Raw genomic sequence first — 23,107 nt, 5'->3', positions numbered from 1 at the left:
AGAAATCTACAGATACAAACCAATTATGAAGAAGCCTAACCATGATATAACCTTATGAGGTACCAAAGCATGTTTTTAAAGCGTATAATGAATATTATATCTATGATTACGTTCAAGAGGTGGGGTAAAAACACATGAAAACACGACATACTGTACACAAATACACTTAAAGAGACTCAGTGAGACTGTTTGTGTTGAGGGATAAACCTGGGAGCTAGTGTTGTGATCACTACCTCTCACAGCTTCCTCTGTCCCACGCCTGTCTTTTCATTAATTACTCTGAAGGCTCCCGTTTGTGTTTAGGTTAACAAAGCCACATCAGCTCACACACACCGACCCAACATATTTATGACCTACAGTCTGTACAGAGGCTGTTCTGCATGAGCCCGCACTGCTGCCTGCCCTCCGCTGTGAAAAGAGAGCAAGCATAAAAGAGGAAATGAATGTGTGAGGGATGAATACGTGGCCCTGGGGGTCAGCTTAATGGAGTGAGACCCCAGCCCCTATTGACTTCCACGACCAAACTATTAACTCCTCACAACTCCAAAGCTACAGCCTCATTATTCATTTCAGGGTGAAAGCACATTTCCTGTTTATATATTTTGCCTTGGTTGACTTTTGCTGGTAGATTAAACTGACACAGCAAAAAGATCAATGTTAATTTAACATTGAGAGAGTAAAAAGACAAAAACTGTGTAAAAGTCACTTTTAATACCAAGTCAAACCTATTAAACTGACACTTTTGGGTTGTTTTAAACAATGTCCTTACTGCTGGATCAGCTCTTCAAGCACACAAACTCTCCATGTCAAATCAAAGATGACTTTGTTCCCAACTTTTTCACAGCAAAATGAATTCAGCCTAACAACATCTTAGACACATTTCCTACCTCATAAAAACATTTACATAATCTTTTATTATCTGCATCAGGTTATTGTACTCTTCTCCTGTTCCAGCACATTACCCAACAAAATGTTAGAATATATAGAGAAACGTGTAATCACATGACGTGTGTGTTTGTGAAGCTGTAAGGCTGTAACTGGTGACGATCAATGAATCTGTCAGTGGTTTTTTTGATGAATTGTTTTGTCTATAAAACTGTTGAAAACTGTGAAAAATGTCCATCACTATAGAAGTGGGGGAGCTTTTAACACACAATCATCTTTCTTCACAATTTTTAAATGTACTGTATCAAGAATATCAAGAGTCAAACCAAACTACTGACTTCATTATTTGCACCGTTTAAAACATGATGTTGCATTAAAGACACTGGCAGATTGTCACGTGCATCTTAAGTGTGCGTCAGAGTCCTAAATCCCAAGTCGTCCACAGCTTTGAGCAGCAGTATGTCCTTAACTAGATAAAGTGTAACCACTTTAGTCTCCTCTTTCCATTGTTTTCTGCTTTTATTGTATTTTTCCTCTAATGCGCTGGTCAGTGATACCTGTTTATGTTTCAGGATCTTATGAGATACAGATGAGTGAAACACTCCAAGCATGTTCCTTTGGATGCTTCTTTTTAGGGTGGTGGTATTAGATTTATCCATGTTATTAGGGTAGATCAAGTGTAAATGTCATAAAATGTCAGGATCTCTACGATTTGCTAAATAGGTAGATGATGGGCATCGTAAAGATCGATCACAATCACCACCATCCCTGTATCCCACAACACAAGGTCACATCAAGACCCCAAAATATTAAAGTCTCACATTTACTAAAATGAAATCAGAGAATGTTTTGGACTTTTAACAATTATCAAAATAGTTTCAAAATTTTCTTTCAATACCTCCCTGTTCTGTTTCTGACACAATTGTTTATCATTTCACTCTAATCCAGCGATAGACAATTGGTGCAAGGAAGACGACTGCTAGCATGTAAACAATGCACAAATTAAAATATTCAAAAATCATCTTTGCAAATGTTTGATGAGGAACCTAAAGGATGCATTTTGGTGAGAAAGAATGAATGTAAAAAATATCTTTTTTTGTTTACAAGAAAACTCCACTGGGCACCTTTATGTAAAAGATCTATGGGTTTGATGGACAAACCACTTAACAGTGATTTGTACAACAAGACAGCTGTGATTTTCACCAGGTAATTGGTAAAACTACTCTGTTCACACAGAGGGACTCCACCAGAAGTTTTTTGCATTTTCACATACTTGACAACAAAAGTTAAAACTTAAGCCATGTTCAACATTTTTACCAGACAACCCTGCATTTCTTTCCTAAGCCCTCAGCAGTGGTCCGAATGAGGGCTCTTTGCTTTTTTGTTGTTGTCACATTGCTATTATCTGAACAATGTAAACCAAGAACCACACATCACCTGCACATGGTAGCTTCATGAATACTAAAAAATTGAGTGAAGGAATCTTTCTTGCGGTGTGCAAAAAGTGATTTTAATGCTGTATAGAGGCTTGCAGGAGGATGGTTAGGTGATGTGACCCAGACATTTTTTCACAGAGACAAAATTTCTGGAAATAAATCCACTTTTGCCACAAATGGTGATAATTGTGAGGCTTTGCGTGAAGACGACTGCAACATGATCGTCCTAGAAATTCATGTGGCCTCCTGAGATGTTATGGGGGCTAAGAATCCCACTGCATTTAATGTGTGTGTGAGTGTGTGTGTCTGGGGCTGGGGGTGTTATCAATAACAAGCGAGAGGGGTATGTTTCTTTAAGACAAGCCCATAAATGGTGGCCCGGTCACCACCTCCTTCACTGAGAAGGGACTGGCTGCAGTTTGAGTTTTCCTTGGCGGGTCAAGCCTGCCATTGAAGTCTGAATAGGCTGCCATGGCAGATTACACTGCACAGCTGTCCCCCTACCGTGGAAATTAAGTTATGCCCCGTGTCAGCAAGTTTTGTGTTTTCCTCTCTCTGTCTCTTTCTCTGTCTCTCGTCCCTGCCCCTCCCCCGCTTTCCTCTGCTCCTCTCCTCTTATTCCTTGAATTGCGGAGGCCTCTGAAAAGTGCACAGATAGAGGAGGCTTTTGGAGGTAGAGGTGTGTTATGGGTAATCATGCTGGGAAAAAGAGATCAGTGGCAAATCAGCCTTGCTGCATCTATCTCTAAGAAGAAAAAAAAAGTCTCAACAACAATCAGATTACTATGAAACTTCCCCGCATTCCTCCACAAACTCCCAGTGGCACATGAGGGCATTTGCATACACACCCACACCTACACACATGTAAACACAAACACGAGCATACAAACAGAGGCGGCCCTGACTCGTTGTCACAGCGCCTCTTGGACTGCGTCCTGCTGCACTCGTGGCCCCTGCCTCGTGTTTTGTTTATTTGTGGGTGAAGTTGTTTGTGTTGTGGTCAAAGTGAAAGGTAAACACTCCAGCTCCTCCAGTGATGTGTGAACACGCTGGGAATGTCCCCCTGGGCCTGCGGAGCAGCTGGACCCACTGGCTGTTACAGGCTGATGGAGGGTGAAGAGCCACTGCAGCCAGGAGGACAGAGCAGGGGAAACTGTTTAACACCTCAATTAAAGGGCCATAAAGTAGAATTTACTGCACTAAATGACCATAGTATATCTGTGGAGAGTTGGGCTTTAACAAAAAACTATACAGGCGCAAAGGTGCTATCATGAAACTATTATTCACTAATGAGATAAGTCCTTCAAAATATGTTGTTTGTTTATCTAGAACAACACAGAAGGTTTTGCAGATCTATCAACACAACATCATTTGTCTAAAACATACAACTCACTGTTAAAAAATAAATCAGCTTTATGATGTGACAGTGCCATGGTTAAGGTCATGAGATCATGGTTTGTATTCAGTTAAGGTTAAAGAAATAATGTAGATTAAGTTAAAGTACATATATTCCTTTAAGGTGAGGAGAGATTCATCGTCACGGTTACACTAATAATCATGCCGTTCAAGTCCAAGCACATGCACACATCCCGATGGTGGTGAGTGGACGTCGTACACTGGCAGTCGCAGTGAATATCAGTACGTAATAAAAGTCTATAGAACTTAATGTTTGCTACTTAAAATTCTCTCTCTTCTCTTCCTCCACTTCCTGTATCTATCATTTTAATTAAAAGCCCTCTGCAGAGTTGTGTAGTTGCGCCACCACTGAAAAATGTTTTATAGCAGAAACACTGAGGTGACAATGTGAAAGGAGCTGCACGTAGTGACGAACCTACAAAGAATTATCACCTGACTTTTGCAGCTCCACTTGGCTCGATGGGACTTTGTAGGGAGTTTCAGCTCATTGTTTAGCTGTCCAGTCTGGAAATTTACTGTTTTGGTTCACTCTCACCCTAATGATGTTTTCAGCCACAGCAGGCAGCTGTTTTCAGTGAAAGAGCTTTAAACTCCCTGCTCAGCACCAAACCACCGCAGTTAGTGATTTGCTGGTGAACGCTGTGAAGCATTTAGCGGCTAAAGAGTCAGATATTTCCCTCTGGAGTTGGTGGGGGCCAAAAACAGAGCTAAAAGAGAGAGAGAATATTAGACTTACATTTGCCAGGTGGCCAGAAACATTACTTCAAATCAATGATGCTGTAACTCAGTAACGGCTGGATTTGTAAATAAGCAACTGTTTGCTATGAAATTCACTATATAAACTACAAAGGTGATGACAGCTGTGTCTCAAATCAGAGGATTTTCAGGGAACATTTTTTTCCATTCAGTCACAGGCAATAAAATACACATAGTAGGTTCATCTTAAGTTAGATATTAGACTACATTGTTGTATATCTTGTAGCCTATTTACCAACATTTTTACCTACTCTGTACAAATATAACTGCTGCATGTAACTACCTATATTTTCATTTCTTTTCCATTTTTCCTTATTGCGTCCATTTGCTGCCACAATGAGTCAGCATTTCTGCCTGAATCGTGAAAGTTTCATTTCGAGCCACTGTCTCTCCGGCAGCATTGATGATCCCTGCACCATGTTGTTGTTGACGCTGCACAGATTGTTTTCATGGTCGGTCAAACCACACTAGCTGTCATTCGGATTACATGGCCACAGCTCTGGGGCAGGACATGCACTGTGGTAAAAACACCTTCCACAAACACACATGCCACTTTCTGTTCATGTCACTGGTACATGTTTTGTTTCCCTCTGTACAAACAATCCAGGTCAAGATATTACCTCTGTTTCCCATTCACTATGTGCTCATTACTAAAAGGGTGAATAAGGAAGCTCTGTGTTGTTGGTATGTGTGATTTGTACTGTTAAAATATTTAGGTTGGGACAGTAATTTGACAATATTCAGTGTGGTGAGGCAGCAGCGCATGTAACAGCTGATGGATACAATTCTCATCATTTGTAGATTGTGTTATTTTTAAATCGACATCTGCACAAAAACTATCCATGGAAGAGAAAGGCTCTTTAAATCTATAAAAACAAAAGGAAATCTTATTTGCAGCCTTCAACCCAAGCAAACCAACACTTTTCTATTCATCTGCAGCTAAATTACTGTGGGTTTAGTTTGTTTTTGTTTTTTTGCAACATCTTTTTGATTTTTCCAACACTACACCAGCTACATAAGCACTGCAGCACAACTAACAAAACCAGTGCGCAACACTTTGTGACCCCCTTTGTAAAATGCTCAACAGCAACATTTTAAACAGCGAATATATCAAATGGCTGCCACAAACAGTCAGGTAACAAAGCATTCTGATGGTGACAGTGGGATTAGTGCTGCAGGTTTTCTCTCAGGACCCGAGGAGTCGGGCTGCAGCTTGAGTAACTGGATTACAGGCCTTTTTCTCATTTCAAAGGGTTGTGAACTCAGCAGAGGTCTTGCATGATGAAATCAAAGTGGCAGCTGAAATAGACGGGAGAAAAACAACAGGACTTTCTTGAAAGTCTCTTGGCATCGGCCAAGCAGCTAATGAGAGAGATGCAAAATCAATGATCTTTGCTTCGGCGTGTCACTGGCGTCTCCTTCAAAATGGGATGGATTCAGACGGCGATCGCCACATGACGGCGAGGAGGAGAGCATCGTCTGCAGAACCGCAATAACTTACAACACCGAAAACACGCTCCAAGAGAGAATCACTACCAGCAACACACTTCTTTTATAACTACCTTTTTAAACAAATGTGCGCCTCAGCTACGGCAGGAACACAGAGGGGAGTCGAGGTGGAGCCCATTCCATCGAATACCCTGTGGTAACTTTAGGGGATTATTTCCAAATCCTTTCAAATGAACTTTCCATCTCAGTGCCTCCTCCTCCGTCTCAGCCATTCCAACTGTCCAACCGTTTCTACATCACTCTCTGCACAACCTCGCATGGAGCCAAGGCCAAAACAAATGCCTGTGAGAAATATGGTCAGCACACATCAGGAGTAAGGAGCTCCCTCCAAGGCCTGAATATTAGGAATATAGTCAGATACAGAAAAATTCTCAACTTTAGACCTTACATAGGTTGTTTAGAGAGACTAAAATCACAACAATGTATATGTTCAAGCCTCAAGTCCTTAGAGATCACACCGAAACACGGACGCATTTCAGACTCTTTGTTTTGATTGAGGATTTTTTTTTTTTTTTTTAAGTAAAACAAGTTCAAGCTGAATAGGTTCCATATAGGTTTTCCATTTACCTCTCCATGAAAAAACACCACCCCAACCGATGCCAGGACTTAAGTGAAAACACTGCGAGGAAAAGTAGGGCTAAGGTCAAATATTCCATGTTGTCAAGTATCCATAAGAGCAGTAAAAGAAGTCATGTCAGTATGGAAACTGAACTTATTCAGGTTGCATTGTTTAATAAACGTAAAGGAAGGGTGGAAAAGAAAAAGAAACTAAGAAAGTTCAAATAAAAAAATTAAAGAAATAAAAATACTGTAAGGATTAGAAGAGATCCCATTACAAGCAGCCTGCGCCGAGCACCAAACCTCCAGTGGTTGAGAGAGCTGCACCTTTGTAAACACTGTGCTGTGATATGCATGGGGTGAAGGGGTGAAGTGATCTGCATGGGGTGAAGTGTGGGCCGTTTTGTTCGGGAGGCCAAAGAAACAGAGCTTGGAAGTGAAGTGAACTCACTGAGGCAAAGTTGATGGCAGAGATACCTTACACACGCTCAAAGAGCTGGAACACAAACAGCCACAGTTTGTAAATTAAACCCAGAACCACCCCCACCCCCCAACACACACACACACACATGCGCGCGAGAGAGGAGCTGCATGTTGTCAAAATCAGTTGTGATAACTTTTCACGTTTTGGAGGCTCTGTTTGTGGCCGCTGCATTTATTATATTAACTGAAATAACACTTAATTCTTTAACCCCCCCCCCCCCCCCCCCCCCCCCCCCCCCCAAAAAAAAAAAATTGGCCTTGTGAGCACAACACAAGCAAATGTACCCAAGTGCTCATTGCACACCACTTCAATTTTATGACAAGCAGGCCAGTTTTGTGAGATTTTTTGCGCCTCATTCATCCATTCACACCCCGTGCATTATTATAGCCTAATCATCGCATGCTGCGCTTTTTCTAAGTACTGAAACTGCCCGAACAAATGCAAGAGGCAAAAGAAAGACAAGGAGAAGGAGGAGGCGGGGAGGACAGACTGGGCTAAAGAACTATTCTCCTGCTGGAAAGCTTCATGCACGGCAGACCGCATACCAACACTGTAAGAAAGGTATGTTCTTTAGGAGCCAGGATCTCGAGATACGTTTTTGCAATTACAAAATTTCATATAACTTATTTGCTGCAATGTTTGAGCTGTAAAAACACAGGAAAAGGGACTTTTTAGTATCACGGTTTTGTTCCTTTTTTTTTGTAATTTCTTAAGCAAAAGTACTAAAATAAACCAATGCAGGTAGAAAAAGAGAGTTTAACAAAAAAAAAAACACATAGGATGTTAAGTGAGGATTCAAGGTAAAAACAACCCTGGCCCAAGCCCGTCATTCTTCTTTTCTTGCAGTGGAGGGTTGAGACCCAAGCGGCAGCAGATCGTTCCCACATGCTTCCCCGCCGCTCGGCTCTCCAGAGGTGTCAAGCCAGCCTGAAAGAATGAAGTGCCTCCCTATTGTGCTACCCAACTATTATGTGCTTAACATTTCCATGACAAAGATGCCACTCGACTTCTCCTCCATCCATTCAGCTAGAGGGCTCTTGTCCCCCCTCTAATAAAACATTTTGCAGCAAATCAATGATTTAAAGCCCCCGAAGTCGAGCAGAGGGAGGGGTGGATTGATCTGCAAGATGTCTTGGAAATAACACTTTTACAACTAACAAAAATATACACATACTTTCAGTAGAAGGTGCATGCACTAGTATTTAACTAAGAGACTGAATAAATCTTGTGCCACGCTGCATGTAATTGGAGCCAATTAAAGGGATAATCTAGAATTTTAAAAACAAAGTTTCCCACAGGATTGTATTATGTGATTTGCTCCTACAACGACAGGTCTGGAAATAACAACTTGATTTGAGTTACTCACTTCTCATTTGTTTCTGATGCTATAACAAGTTTGTTTACATTAGTTATATTTGTAAACACAGGAGTAAGAAATAACATTTTTTGAATTACTCTGAACTGAGAAACACTCAAAATCTCAATTTTCCGTCTATTTTTCAAATCTCTTAAACTGCATGGGAATGTAAAAACGTGTATGATAACAGGATAAAAAGTGCAGATTGTGCCAAGAAGTGTCAGTTCTGATATCTGAGTGCACGCAGTGTTGGTGGTGGAGGGGGGAGGAGGGTGACAGCTCCTTCTGACAACAGCCAGGTAAATCAATACAATGCAGGTCATTAGGCTATCAGCCACCACAGGAGGGCTGCCTGCATTTTAAACGAGCCTGTATTTACCGGACTGTAGTTACAGAAACAGGAGTGTAAGAGTTTTTATGTTTGTTACACAGCTGGATTTAGTGACGGAGACCAGAGATGTCTCCTTATGGGAAAAACACCCTTTAAAGAAAAAGAGTAAAAACGCCTTAATCATCTCACACACTCCTCAGAATAAAATGATGTAACAATGTTACCTTAAATTTTTCAATTAGATATTAGATATTTCAGTGCTTCATAAGCATCATGATTAATAAACAGTATTGTGTTAACTTTAATCAGAGCTGTAAAACCAAACTAAGGAGCATAACCAAATACAGCACTTTAGATTTTCTATTATAGAACCATGTATATTGCTGACCTTAGCCATTATGTAAAGCTTAGTGGGATTTTAGGAACTACAAATAAGAGTGTGGAAAATAAAGATTCACACACACTTGTCAGATTTATGTTATTTTTATAACCTCAATGGACTGTTTGAATGAAGCATGTTTCTCCAAACTGATGTAACTTAAACTTCTGACAAAATTTAAAAAAACAAAACATAAAGCATAATACAGATTTTTGCATATTACAGTGTGTTTGCTTTTGATAACTGATCCAACATCCTATTTTCAATCATGCTTATTATAGTAAAACAGCATTGTTTACACTGTTTACAAAATCCCACAGTGACTTAGCAAAAAAAATGTGTTTTTGAACGTATTAAAAAAACCAATTTGACTTTCTGGATCAAGGCACAGTACCATCAAGGAACTAATGTGTCAAAAATCAACAAATAACTCACAGTCAGGAGTGATATCTTCAAGTTTCCTTTATGCCTTCTATAAAAGTATATCATCGAGGCAATCATACAGTGGATTTAGACATTTCTTTCTCTAGGCCATACACGGTGAATAAATCATCTCGTAGCCTAAAACATAAAGGATTCTCTGAAAAAAAATCTATATAGGCTATACACATATATACAATGTACATTATCTTTGAAGAGAATACAGTCTAAATAACTTCCCTTTAAAGCTGGAATTCTCAATCTTTTATTCACATGATGGACATTTGGATGTAACTAGGTGGCATGTAATAAATTACTGTTTCACTTTCACTCCTAATCTATTTACAAGTTCATAGATTCCAGCATTAAATACTTGTAAATCAGATGACCTGGTGCCACATGGCAACAGTCTATTATACAAAAATAGTTCATATCTTTAAAAAAAAAAAAAAAAAAAAAAAAAAAAAAGGATTGGCAGTGCACAGCATATACTGATTAAGCGTTGCATTGTTACCAAAACAAACCAACCGTGTCTCTATTATGACAACTTTACTATCAGTCTGTGAGTGTGAAAAAGTAGACAATCCTATTTAGCTTATCACATAAGCAAAGCGTGTGGAGAGCAGAGGAGTGGTGTGGTTCGATAAGAAAGCAGCCAGGAGCTCGGACAGGTTTAAAAACATCGTTCCGGTTTCATTTGCATAGAAAATATCCTGATTTGATATCCTTCAGCGTCCACCACTCTCAATTCAAACGAGGCCTGCGTCCCAGCACCCCTTTCCTTCAGTCTTTGAGGCTCTAACCTTTCACAATAGTAGCAGGTCAACGAGTGCCAAAAGTTTACATTGCCTTTTATCTGAACAATAGTCGGGGCAGATTATGAACCTGGGGATTAAATGAGGGGCAGTACAGCCAAAATGGATGCCAGCAGGGTCAAAGCGCAGTGGGCCGCTGGAGGAGAGGCTCCGCTCTCCAGCTCGTCCGTGTAGTACGGATCCGACGGGTCCTCGTCGTACTCGCCATCGCCGTCGTCCCCGCTGCTCTCGTACACCTCGGCGGACTCGAAGCACAGCGCCTTCATGCTGCTCTTGACGAACTCGCAGATGGCCCTCTCCGTCCCGTCGCACATACAGGTGTCCAGCTGCTGACCCTTGGGTATTTTACGCATATTCGCTATCACATTCCGGCAGGCGTTCGTGCAGACCGCCCCGCTGAAAAGTTTCCCGCAGTGGTTCAGATAGTCGTGCATCGCGGAGTTGCACTGATGGTCTCTCTCGCACTGGCGCCGGGCTTCCGTGCAGCCGGTGCTGGTAGTCCTGGGCAGGCAGGGCTCGATGGCCCGCTTGGTGCTGGTGCACAGCACGTCGTGGGCGCAGCTGCAGTCCTCCAGCGCCGGCCCGTTTTTGGTCAGGTTGAGCTGGACGAGCGAGGAGATGCAGTGGCTGGGACACTTCTTCCTGTCCCCGCTCAGCACGGGTCCGCACGCTCGGGTGTAGTGCTCGTATGCGTAATTGCACTCGGGCTCGGCTTGGCAGTTCATGATGGCTTGCCAGCATATCAGCCGCCGACCGTGGGACGGCGAGGCCACGGAGAAGTAGCCGAAAAACAAAAGCACGCAACTGAGAGTGGAGGCAGACCTGCAGACGCTCCGTGCCACTGCGCCAGGGGTTGCCATTGTTCTGGCTTCAAGAGACGGTCGCGCTCACAGCAGTGTCATATGTAAAAAAAACAAACAAAACTTCTACACTACTTCCACGGACAGTGTTTTCACCGGAGACTGTTATTTATTCCGAGGCAGATGGTGTGTGATAGGCCCGTGTGTGGGCGTTCAACAGGCTGGCAGTGCACTGTGTGATCCCGGCTCCATAAACCCGTCAGCGCTGATCCATCTGAGCCGGATACTTGAGCGAACCTCCCGTTATCCATACATGATCGGGCTGAGCACTAAAACAGAAACTCACAAGGTTGAGAAAAGAAGTGTTCTCCATAAGTTGGTGGGGGGGGTGGGGGGAGTTTCTGCAGCGGCTTACTCCATCGCAGTGACTCTTGAGTTCATGCAGCAAACTGCCTGCAGCTCCGCGGTTCCCTGTTGCCTACTCTCTCCTAGCGGGCTCCCACCTAAAACCGAAGCCGGACAAGTTCCGAGAGCCCCTTGGGGGACCGCGCTGGATCATTTAGCAGTCCTTGCCCGCAACGGGAGTGCAAACAAATCGTGCATGGGGAAAAACAACAACCCTTGTGGGTCGCAAAGTGGTCCTCTACTCTCTCCCCTTTGAGCATTTGTCTTTCTGTTCCTCAGCCCCTTCTCCACACATTAGCGAGGTGCCTCTCATTGGTTGGGGCACTTGTTGTGGGTTTCTACGTAGGGATGGGCGGGAGTTTAGGGTGGGAGGGAGATGGTCATGAGAAATACAAGGTGAGGAGGGATGAATGTGTTGGGGAGTAAAACTTAATGGAGAGAACAGTTCTCCTTGTTGAGTACAAGGGAATTGATTTTAACCAGCTTTTATGAAGCTATAAATAATAATCCCTAAATATACTTCCCAAAAACTAGTTTGGGATGTGCCAATTATAAAAGGCAACACAGGTTTTTTTTTTTTTTTAAAATCAAAATATTGTTATTTGTCCACATCAAAAGGCTAAGTGGTCCAGCTAATGGATGAATGGATGGATGGATTGATGGATGGAGTAGTCCATTGAATGAAGTGTTGTTTTTCCATTCACAGAAAAATATGTTGTAGTCGATGTAGCAGAGAGAAAGAGGGGGGAGCCTTCGCCATGTATTATCCATCAAATAGATTTTATATGTTTTTATTTACACCATAAAACTATATGATGATAAATAATAAATTATAAAATTTGGGGCATTTTTCTTTATCCACAGCTGGAGAGCTGGAGAGACAGCAGAGGAACGATATGCAACAGGAGATAGATAGTGGATAATGACGCTGTAACTATGCTGCTGTTCAATAATAATTTGAACTCCTTGAACAACTTCATGCTAATGATGTGTGCGGCAACCTCACTGATAATTTAATCATCCACATCCTATTAACTCTTCCTCAGCAGAGCAACTGAGTACAAATTAGCTGTGGTATTAGAGGGCACTCAGTGAACATCATTGAATATAATCTCTCATTAAGGTGAACTTCCCTCACATTACTGCACCACATCTTACACTGTCAGATGTTAAGCTAGTTAATTAGAGCTCCAGCACTTTTCATTTGCAGTGTCTCCTGTCTTAGCATGAGGCATGAATCCTAACCAGAGTAATCACAGGATACTAATATCAGTTAAACCTGCCTGTGTCACTTTGATTTTTTTTTTTCATCGCCATTATCAACTCTTAGCAGCTTCATAGTGTGAAACCAGTGTTGCATAGGGCAATAAGTGATAAATGAAGAAAGACAGGAAGTGATGCCAGTTTTTCCAGGAAATGTTGCTCCTTCAGTCTGGTCAGTTGTGGATATTTGTGGTAAAATTGAAAATCTCTGCTTCTTCTGTGACAGATTTCTCAATTCATAATTGATGAATAACTGCAAAAAGTAGATGTCTGTGGTTCCATTATTCTGAGGGATGGAGACCAAAATCTAGCATTTAGTGAGTTTATACAATGTGTTGAAGATAGAGATAATGATTTGGATCTGGTGGAAGAGAATGTAGGATTGTTTAGCCTTGGTGGAGCTATGCACTCTTCTGAGTACCACTCTAGTTTTAAGAGTTTAAATATTTCTATCAAACATCATGCTGTTAGTTTTGAGTGGGTATAAGCTAAATATGTCACTGCAAAACAAAGTGTGCCCAGAGAAGCAATCTGCATTACAAATAGCAATTTTACAATGTTAAAACAGCTTTGGAGTGTATTATTTATATGATAAGAGTTAAAGCAAACAACCTCTATGTCGGTGGTGATTCACACTTCAGTTTTTATGCATGTTTTCAATAGTTTTCATTTCCGCAGTCAAATAATCTGACTGCCAGGCAATCTGTCTCCCATATGTTTGAATGGTGACTGGTGTTGGAGAGTTTCTGCATGTTTACTGGTAGTGACTGGACAGACCTCGACCACAGCAACACATTCATAAATCCTTATTAGGGCTGCAACAATTTATTTTCATTATTCATCAATTAATCAATGAATTGTTTGGTCAGTAAAATGTCAGAAAACTGTGAAAAGTGCCCATTATAGTTTACCAAAGCCAAGTTGTTCTGTTTTGTCCAGAAATCAGCCCAAAACCCAAAGATATTCAGATCGCTCTCATAGGAGACACCAGCAGATCTTAACATTTGAGAGGATAAAACTTGAGATTTTATGGAATTTATTCCTTTAAAAAAAGCCTTTAACAATCATCAAAACTGTTCCAACAAATAGTTTCTGTCCTTCTGTTTTTGTTTCTCATGTGAACATCCTTATTCACAGAGACAAGATGGGCTTAAGCTTAGCAGACTTTCTCTGGTTCTAATCACTGCTGCCAGCATTAATCTGCTACCACACAAACACACTTCAAATATAATAGTAAGAAAAAAAACTCACAGACCAGGTTACTGTAGAGGAAAGTCAAGATCGGACGATCCGCAACACTTCTTAAAGCAGCCATCAATGTGTATTTTACAATTTTGATACTTTGTCTCTCACAACCAAAAAGGTCAATAAAAATCTGAAGACACTGTTTGTTTTAGAAAAAAAAAAAAAAAAAAAAGTTTTCACTCGCCAGCTTCTTTCCAAAAGCTTAGATCGTCACCCTTAGATACCTGCCTGGACCTCATCATCAAAATGACACATGGGTGTGTGTGTGTGTGTGGGTGTGAGTAAAATGATAGCCCACATGTTGACACATGAGCAGGAGGAGGCAGTTTAGTTCTTGAGGCTTGATGTGGATGAGGGAGTCAGGGAAAGAGAGCAGCGAGGGCACAAAGGCTGTTTGTGTTTCAAGCAGCATTCTGATCTCAGGAATGTACCTTTAGGCCACAGCCGTGAGCTTCCCACTGCAAACAATGCACTCAATGTCAGTTACGGCTGGCTAGCACAGACGCTGCTGGCGCTACTCCAAGGTCCCAACTCGTCGAAAATGATGGATACAGGGAACTCAATACCTCAGGAGTCCCTTTCCTGCTTTTCCCTCCAGCACTGAGAATGGAAACACTGTGTGCTTTGACAAAAGATTTCCAAACACCAAAGTATTCATTGTTTCAAGTGCTTTTAGAACATCTGTAATATAAAACAGAGGCAACAGCATGGGAGTGAGGTAGTCATTCATTCATCTTTTTACTACATTAGTGTAAATAAAGCAGAAATTTTGCCCTTTAAAGTCCATTATAATTTGCATATATTGAAACTGGATAAAGTTAAGACGTCTAGGACAAAAGGCCTCATCAACCACATAAAAAAAATCTTTCATCCCACAAATTTACAGAAGAAAAAAAAAGAGCTGGTCGAATCATTGAATCATACAACACTTTTGTCTTTGCCAACAGCTGTATGCCTAAACCAGATGTGCTGCACTGAGAGCTGAGCGTCGTTACTTTGAGGGCTCAATTAAATCTGAGCTCTTGCCGCAACAGTCCAATTAAGGGACAAACATAATGACATTAAAACCATCCCCTGCTGGTGTTCAGAACACTGAGAGCTGGCTAAGCTAGCTGTAATGTTTTGTGAAAAACGTCATAGCAGGCTATTAAATTAAGTTGACTGAAATAAAAACATACTTATATCTTATACAGGGCCCAAGCAGTGCCAACAGGTAATATGTAAAATATCTAATGTGCTTGTGTCTATAGTTCATTTTCACATGTTTCACACAATTTCTATTTTTTTTCCATGAAACTCATTTCAACATGGACATTTTTTTTAGAAGCTTGTCTCTGTGTGTGATTTTTTTCCCCCATGTAACCACATCACAAAAAAAGGAAATAAGTTTGAAAGAACCAAAGACTCTCACACACTGTGGATCACTTGTAGTCACTTTAACAACTCAATAGTGATCAATAGTGGGTGGGATTTTTTATTAGTTCTGAGATTTTTGCTGCTGCATTTTAAAAGGGACTCTATGTAAGTTTTAAGTTCTGCTGCAAAACATGGTTTCTCTCTTGGAGCAGGTGGTTGTAATGGTCATTTGCCAAGGTTATAATAAAGTCTGAGCAGCGCTACTACTTCAGGGCAGACTGGACGCTACAGTGATTAGACAGACTGATCAGGCCCAAGCTAGCTTGTTAGCATGCCAACTTGAGTGGAAGGAAAGAAGTGATAGAAACAGGTACAAAACAAGATTCAACGTTGGCATTGCTCTCCACTGCTGGAGACAGCTATTGGTGAGTAAATGAATAAAGCTTGATGCTGTTTCCCCTAGACTGATAAGTAAATGGCTGTTGATGCTAATGTATGTAGCAATAGAAAAAAACTTACATATAACTAATTTCAAATGTTTAACCCATCACTGGTCACAGGTCTGCTGCAGCTGGAGTGTTGCAGAGAGTTGTGTTGTGAGGATTTCATCAGTTACTGAGGGAGCTGAATCCCAGCAGAGCAGGTCAGCGGCAGTGGGCCTGCACCGTGTCGTCTGAAGGAGGAAATATCAGAATACAGGAAATGAGTTGGCAGGAACTATCCATTCAAATTGCTTCCTCTTCAGGGTTTCAGAGAAGTGATAATGGCAAGTGATAAGTTATTTGGAACAAAACCAAACAAGATTAAGGATTCATTTCCTTCCTCATGTCTGCCCATTAATGTGCCTCCGTTTTGTCCATCCTCTTTCAGGGATTTGTGTTCATTTGGAAATGCAGAGTTACGCACAAGTGATTACAACCGTACAAGTTGGCAGATAACGGCAGAAAGCCATAAATAAACCACCTTTGTTTACCATTGCTAGAGCGCTTTGGATACAAAAGTCAAGAATCCCCGGAAACTGCTTTGCTCAAGGGGCAGTGAATGAGTAAATCCCCTGCAGGATCAAACAACAACACACTGTCTCTTTTCACAACACTGAAAAACACTGATGTAATACAGTTTTCAGGGAATAAACACTATTTACTTTTCTCCCTATAGTTTGATTGGGTAGGAAATTCAAACTTCCTTCCTTCCTTTTCTTCTTCAAAATCCTGCCAAACAAGCAAAATGTTCAATGAAGTGTTATGAGGGGCGGGGTTGTTCCTTTAATCAGTAAGATGAAAGTCATCCATCATGTCAACTAGGCACTGATCTTCCTGACTTTTTTAACACAATCCACTGCACGATGATTTCTACAGGATCAAGCATCGACTGATCTCCATATCAGAAGAAACAAACAAACTCTTTAAAAAATAATTGCTGCAAGGGTGGCCATTTAAGTGGGGTGCAGCAGCAGTAATAGTTTATATAAGTCAGTGATTTGTTCGTCATAACACTTAAAAAGAAGCAAAGTTGTTATCCTTAAGATTCTTCAGTGTCTCAAATCCTTCAAAAACATCAATCAAGGAATCAATAAAGGAATATAGGACTGATGTAGTAATTTATGAATCTAAACTTTATCAGAACAACTCAATTTAAAAGAGCAACTTAAACCAAATACCCAAATCTGAAAAGACAGGAGTCTGCATTAGACAACACTTGAAATGAAATTTTTAAAAGTAATAGGCTTGGGTGTTATGATGGACCTTTCATTCCCCCTAATTAAATAATGCTACGTATGAAGCAAACAGAAAGTGGAGTTGTAATCAAAATTCCATTTTTTATGCATTTTTTGCCCTTAAACATACTTTACTTTTGGTATCTCCAAATCTGCACCTTGAGGCCACTCTGCAAAAACAAACTTATTTTTTTGGTCCTGGATGACCCCCCTCTGTCTGTTTTGGGTGTCTGCTGACAGGATGATAGTGGTATTTATCCCCCCGGCAGCAAAAACGCCTTTGGATAGCTTGGCCCTCATGTCAACTAACAGTGAAGTCCATTAGGGGCGGAGCGTGTGCTTTTAGAAGTGTAATTACATCCAGGTAACTTCGACAACATTTAGCCAGACAGACATCTATGAATCTCTACATGGCCTCCACACCACACTTATCACACAAGCAGCTGTTGCAACATATGCTGCTCAGCCGTCTGCTTGTGTAAGCGGCTGTTTATACAGGCCTGAAGGCCTTTCATATCACTGCAGACAAACACCAGCACATATGGACCAACCAATAAAGACCTAACCCCCGACATAGACATATGACCTTAATCTCCTAAACATGGAGTTCAGCAAGAAAGAATTTAACAATATAAAAACACAACAAAGCATACACATAATCAGTTAGACCACAAGTGGTAAATATTTCTGATCTGCTGTTGATGAAAGGCTCAGCTTTGTTATAGAGAGCAGTTGCAGAGAGTTGTGACAGCCCAAACTACACACCAGCGAAAACTGCATGTCTCATGAATGCAAACTATACTTAAAAACCCTTTAGTAATACAACCATAAATTTTGTCTTGATAAAATACGCAAGAAACTAAACACTAAACAATCACTGAACAAGATTAAAATGTTACAGTTCTCTTAACAGTACTTGAGAAGTAATGAGAGTCAATACTTTCACAGTGTTTTAATGTTACGTTAAGCTATGTCTTTATGACAGCCCCAGTATCCTATGAACTGTGTTCATAATAGACGATTCCGCAGGTCACGACTTATGTCCAATGCCAAAGTTCAGTGCCCTTGCAGGCAGTAGTGCGTGCTATATGTAGCAAGGCAGAAAGTAAGTGTGCGGAGATTGGCCTTGTGTGGTTGGTGGGCATGTAGTACATCTGACTTTATGCAGGAGACCAGAGATTGCATCCTGTTACAGACACAGCACTAAAGTTAGCACCGCCATCTGGTTGACATTTTTAATGGCGCTTACTCTGGATTATGATTAGACATGTACTTTGTATTAACTGCTAATTAGCTAATGTTAACATTCTAGCACACTAAACTAAGACACTGAGCATATCACTGTGACTGTGAGCATGCTGACGTTAGCACCACTGTGCCTAAGGACAGCACCACGGAGCCGCAAGAATGGTTGTATAGTCCTTCAGTCCACAACCACACTCTAACTATAACGACTCTTTCTATAACCTTAAACCTGAAATAACTTGGGGTCAGCAGAAACAAGATGAAAACATAACACTGAGATCACCTCACGTGTTAGCAAACAGTTGCTTATTTACACGTTTCTGGTCACCAAGCAAATCTAAGACCAATATTCACTCTCTTTTGGCTCTATGTTTGGTCTTTGAGGGAAATATCTCGCTCATTAGCAGCTAAATGCTAAACTGTGTTCACCAGCTAGTCGTTTACTGTGTCCGTCTGCTGCTTTGTGCTGAGCAGGTAGTTTATAGTGGGTTTTTAGAGCATTTTTACTGAAAAACAGTTGCCTGCTGTGGCTAAAAACAATGCAATGAGAACAGTGAGACTTGAACCAGAGCAGGAGACTTGCAGGGCACACAGCTTAACATCATTAATATTGTTATGAAAATATTGATTACCAGCACTTTCACTAAGTGTTTTGGCTGCCTAGCCCTAACCATACCTTGACCATGTTGTAGTAGTCACAGCCACACTTATTCCTCAACCATAGCATGCTCAGGCCCCAGTGCTGCAGAAAGTGAATTAAACACACAATCAGAAATACTCTCCACTGAACTCCTCTGTGCATCTGTAGCATTTATGCCACCCAGTCTATGAGTGCGCAGTTGATAAGATATGTAAACAGCAGAGCACACAGCAGAATACCATCTCACCATCTCGCACGGCTTTCAAACTTGTGTCCCATAACCCCCTGCAGTTTTGTTGGCCGGCCTCCAAACCTCGAGTACCAATTTAAGAGATTAGACCCAGAAAAAGCTCAAGACCAAGACAAATGGCCCCCACCAGATCTTCCCCGGCCACACTCTGGCATCTGAGTCTGCTATAGAGACGTCAAGTAGTGCAAGAGGGAATGTGAAACCCTAGCATGTTCCCCCATTTGGCACGTTCCTGAGGCTCCAACACAGTTATGAGGCCACTTCATAGGAGTGTAAACTGTGTATTTAAAAAGCCGTCATTGTGGGACTAACATTGGCCCTGGTGTAGGTTGTTAGAATAACTGAATGACACAATGGTTTCTTTTCTAAATAAACAGATGTGGGTAGGCTGTTAAAACCTTCATTTTTTTTTTCCTCTTCCTCCTCGTCTCCTCCTCCCCTCCTCCATCCCATCTGTAAGAGGCCTCACACACATATATGCGCGCACACACACAAACACACTCACTCTCTCTCTTTCACTCTCACTGCTTCACTCTCTCGCTCTTCCTCCCTCTGTCCACATGTCTAAGAAAGGCAAAGGGCCGCTTTCCTCCTGCAGCTGTTCAGTACAGCCTCCACAGTGAAGTGATATCGGTCGTCTGCTCGGGCTGATTAATTGCGTGTCATTCTTAACTCCTCCAAGACCACTGCCCCTCTGCACCCCCCCCCCCCCCCCCCTCGCCCTCCTCCCACGCTGCACATAGAGGAAATGAACTCACCACAATCCTGCTGGCATTGGACTTCTATCAAATCTTATTGTCAATGAAAGATTACTGTGGTATTTTGAAAGGATTGAGGCCCGTCCAAATTATATTAATAATGATTCATAAGTTCTGTGGATAGCTAATGAAAAGCAGCTTACGTCACAATTAGAGTAATAATGTTGATTTATTCTTCACTTAGGATTTAAAGATAGATTTATTTACCTATCTTGTGCATTATATTATCAGAGCCATAGTTTCTAAACTAACTCAGTAGTTACCAAAAACAGTAATGTTGCCACTAAAACTAAAAAAAAAAAAAAAAAAAGAATAAGGAAACCCATCTAGTGAGGTTCATTGGCACCAAAGAGGAGCTAAAGATACAGAAACTACAAAGGTCTGGAGTTGCAAACATTTGCAAAAACACAGAAGAGGCCCTTGTTGATCTCAAACTGTGTCTGTAGTATAGACTGTCCAAAAGTAAAAGAGGAACCAAAAATTTGTACCACATTTGTAGTCTTGTTTTCTTTAGGTATGATGTGACAGTTATTTTGCCAAAGGTTTCAAGGAAAAAAAGAGCATTGTTTTTATACATTTAAAGAAACTATCATATTCAAAGTAGTATTAACTTTTTAAAGATTTGGTCCATGAGTTCTACATGTTTTCCTTTGATTCTTTGTTCCTCCTCCTTTTCCTCCTCAAGAGTTTAAGGACAGAGGGTGTGGTTTTCTTTGAGGCAAATTTGTGATTTGGTATTTGGGACCATATGAATTAAACTGACTGAGCCTGAATAGATGCTGAGTCAACATTTAAAAAGAGTGGCTGTGTAAGACTCACACTGAGCTTGTATTTGAACAATAAGCAATATTCAGTTCTGTAGTAGTTTATGGCCCATGGAAAACTATTGCCTCTGTTGTGGGGACGAGTACAAACTAAAGCAAAGAAAATTCAAATGAGAACCTGGTTCTTTCAGTGGAAAAAGACAAAAACTTTCTGAGGTTGTTTTGATTTGAAATTGTGGGTGGAAATTTGACTATAAAGGAAAAACACACAACGTGAGCATGAGAACTGCCGAAAATATGATCAGGATACATACATATATTTATCAAACTTAAGACGGAAGTGTGTTTTAAAAGTCAGAACATTTCAGTTTCTCACCAATGTCCCCAACAAAGTAGTGCAGGAGTGCATTCCCAGCTGGTTCTGCTATGCTGATAAGGCAGCGCGGCTGCCTGGTGACCAAATAAAAAGCACATGTCTCACATAGCATCAGAGATGCATCAATCCTCCATGAACTCTTGACTCCGAGGGGATTACTGAGGATAAGAAAGATGTGACCAATTGACATATTGCATACTCTGAAGACACACAGGCGCCATTTAGGAGTGTCAGCTTTCAGAAAACGTTTTTAAAAAACATACATTTGAAGGTTTTAGTGTTTTAGTGTTGTATTGTATTTACTTTTGAACTGGGAGTGCCTTCGTCAAGGGTGGTGTTTCTAATTTAATATAGCATAGTACTGCTAGCATACTGAATTGCATTGTTGTAGCATTGTCCCTTTGTTTGAAGTAAGCTCCAATTAAAGATTTTAAAGGTGCAATACTCAAAGTTTTTAAAAGTACATGATACAGGATATTTTCTAGATGACTGAACTGTGTCTGTGTGTCACTCACCTCCATGGTAAAGCACTAAAATATGAACGCTAAGCCAAACATGTGAAGACCTGCTGAGAAACAATCCCAAACACCAGAATTGCTTGATTTTTTTTTTTTTTTTTACTGCAGAGCCCCTGCCTTCACCTTCAGCTTCTTTTGGCTTTATTGATGCCAGTTACCTTGGCCTCAGGCTCGATGCTGTTTCGTTGTAGACAGCACATCAAGATGACTGACAAGTGTTTGGGCAACGGCTGAGGGAGGAGGACAGCAGGATTAAGAATCCACTTCACTGAACCAGAAGGCAAAAAAAAGTTAATCTGAGCCTGAATCTCCAAAAAAAGATATTGTTCACATAAAACCCTGGACCCCAAGCGGCAGCAACAACAGCAACAACAACAACAACAACAACAACAACAACAACAGAGCCATATTGACACATCAACTGTCTTAACTGAATCAGTCAGGCTGAACACCAACTCTCTGATCCATGTTGGTTTTGTATGTCTGATCAACACACAAACATTTCTTCAAATCATTTCGCAAGATAAACAAGCTGCCTGCCAGCTGTGTGTGATGCACATGCCTCAGAGCTGCTAATGAGCTAGTATGACTTTGTGCAGGAACATAAGGTAAAAGCTGCAGTCCCAGAGATGGTTCGTTTACCTGGAAGATTATTTTATCTTGATTGCAGACCAAAATATATAAAGCTGCTCTTAACTGTTACAATTAATCATTTGATCAAGTGATTACATTGGCAGAACTGTGAAGGGTGTAAAGCTCATTCAGTCAGTTACAAATGCAAAAAGAAGAGGAACTCAACTCTCACTTTGAGAGTTTTGGAAATTCTTATTTTTTTAAAAAAAGCATCATATAAAATTCTTTCCACAAAATGTAATGTTCCTGGCAAACAGATGTGTTAATATTGACGCAATTGCTACACTAATATGTCTGTCATGGTCTGGGATTTCAAAATTTCAGAAATTACCTCATTAAATCATCTCATATCATCTCTGAATTGTGGTGCAACCAGGAATATCTAAGATAAGGTCGATTCAAAAACAAGCACATTACGATGACTCTGACACTCTGAGGACTTGCTCATAGTTTTATCTTTCTGTGGAAGAAGGCAGGCTTCCCAGCATTTTACTCCTGAGTAAGAATTCAAACTTGCAAATCTTAAACAAAAGCCACCTCAGTGCTGATGTTTTGCCACGACATACTGTGTCAGTGTCTGCTTTCAGACAATAACCGGCAGGCAATAACTCTAGTGGGGCCCCCAGATGGCTTTGGACAGATTCATCACAACTAACACCTCAGGTCAGCCGCAGGTAATCCATCAGGACGCTGAGCTAATTCAGCAGTGTCAGGTAGGGGCAAAATAATTCTGTCTGACTTTTTCCTCTGCTCAGCTTAGGCTGAGGTTATGACTCCATTGATACAGTTTA

The 23,107-nt window shown here is 41.0% G+C and overlaps 1 protein-coding gene and 1 long non-coding RNA gene across 2 annotated transcripts in view; both read right to left on the bottom strand.

The window, feature by feature from the left end:
• LOC139624365 (uncharacterized) overlaps positions 1 to 23,107 on the bottom strand; it is a 115,335-nt gene that overhangs the window by 44,281 nt on the left and 47,947 nt on the right. The gene's annotated exons all lie outside the window — the stretch shown is intronic.
• On the bottom strand, positions 9,559 to 11,861 carry gas1a (growth arrest-specific 1a). The gene has a single exon (XM_071483436.1). It carries the CDS (start codon positions 11,204 to 11,206, stop codon positions 10,424 to 10,426), a length of 783 nt encoding a protein of 260 aa, XP_071339537.1. The 5' UTR covers positions 11,207 to 11,861; the 3' UTR covers positions 9,559 to 10,423.

Source organism: Trachinotus anak, unplaced genomic scaffold (genome assembly GCF_046630095.1).
Source record: "Trachinotus anak isolate AG129_WGS33_773 ecotype Australia unplaced genomic scaffold, CSIRO_AGI_Tana_v1 ptg000008l, whole genome shotgun sequence".
In the NCBI taxonomy this organism is placed as follows: domain Eukaryota; kingdom Metazoa; phylum Chordata; class Actinopteri; order Carangiformes; family Carangidae; genus Trachinotus; species Trachinotus anak.
The sequence above is the reverse complement of the archived record's forward strand: the minus strand, read 5'-3'. Positions and strand labels throughout refer to the sequence as shown.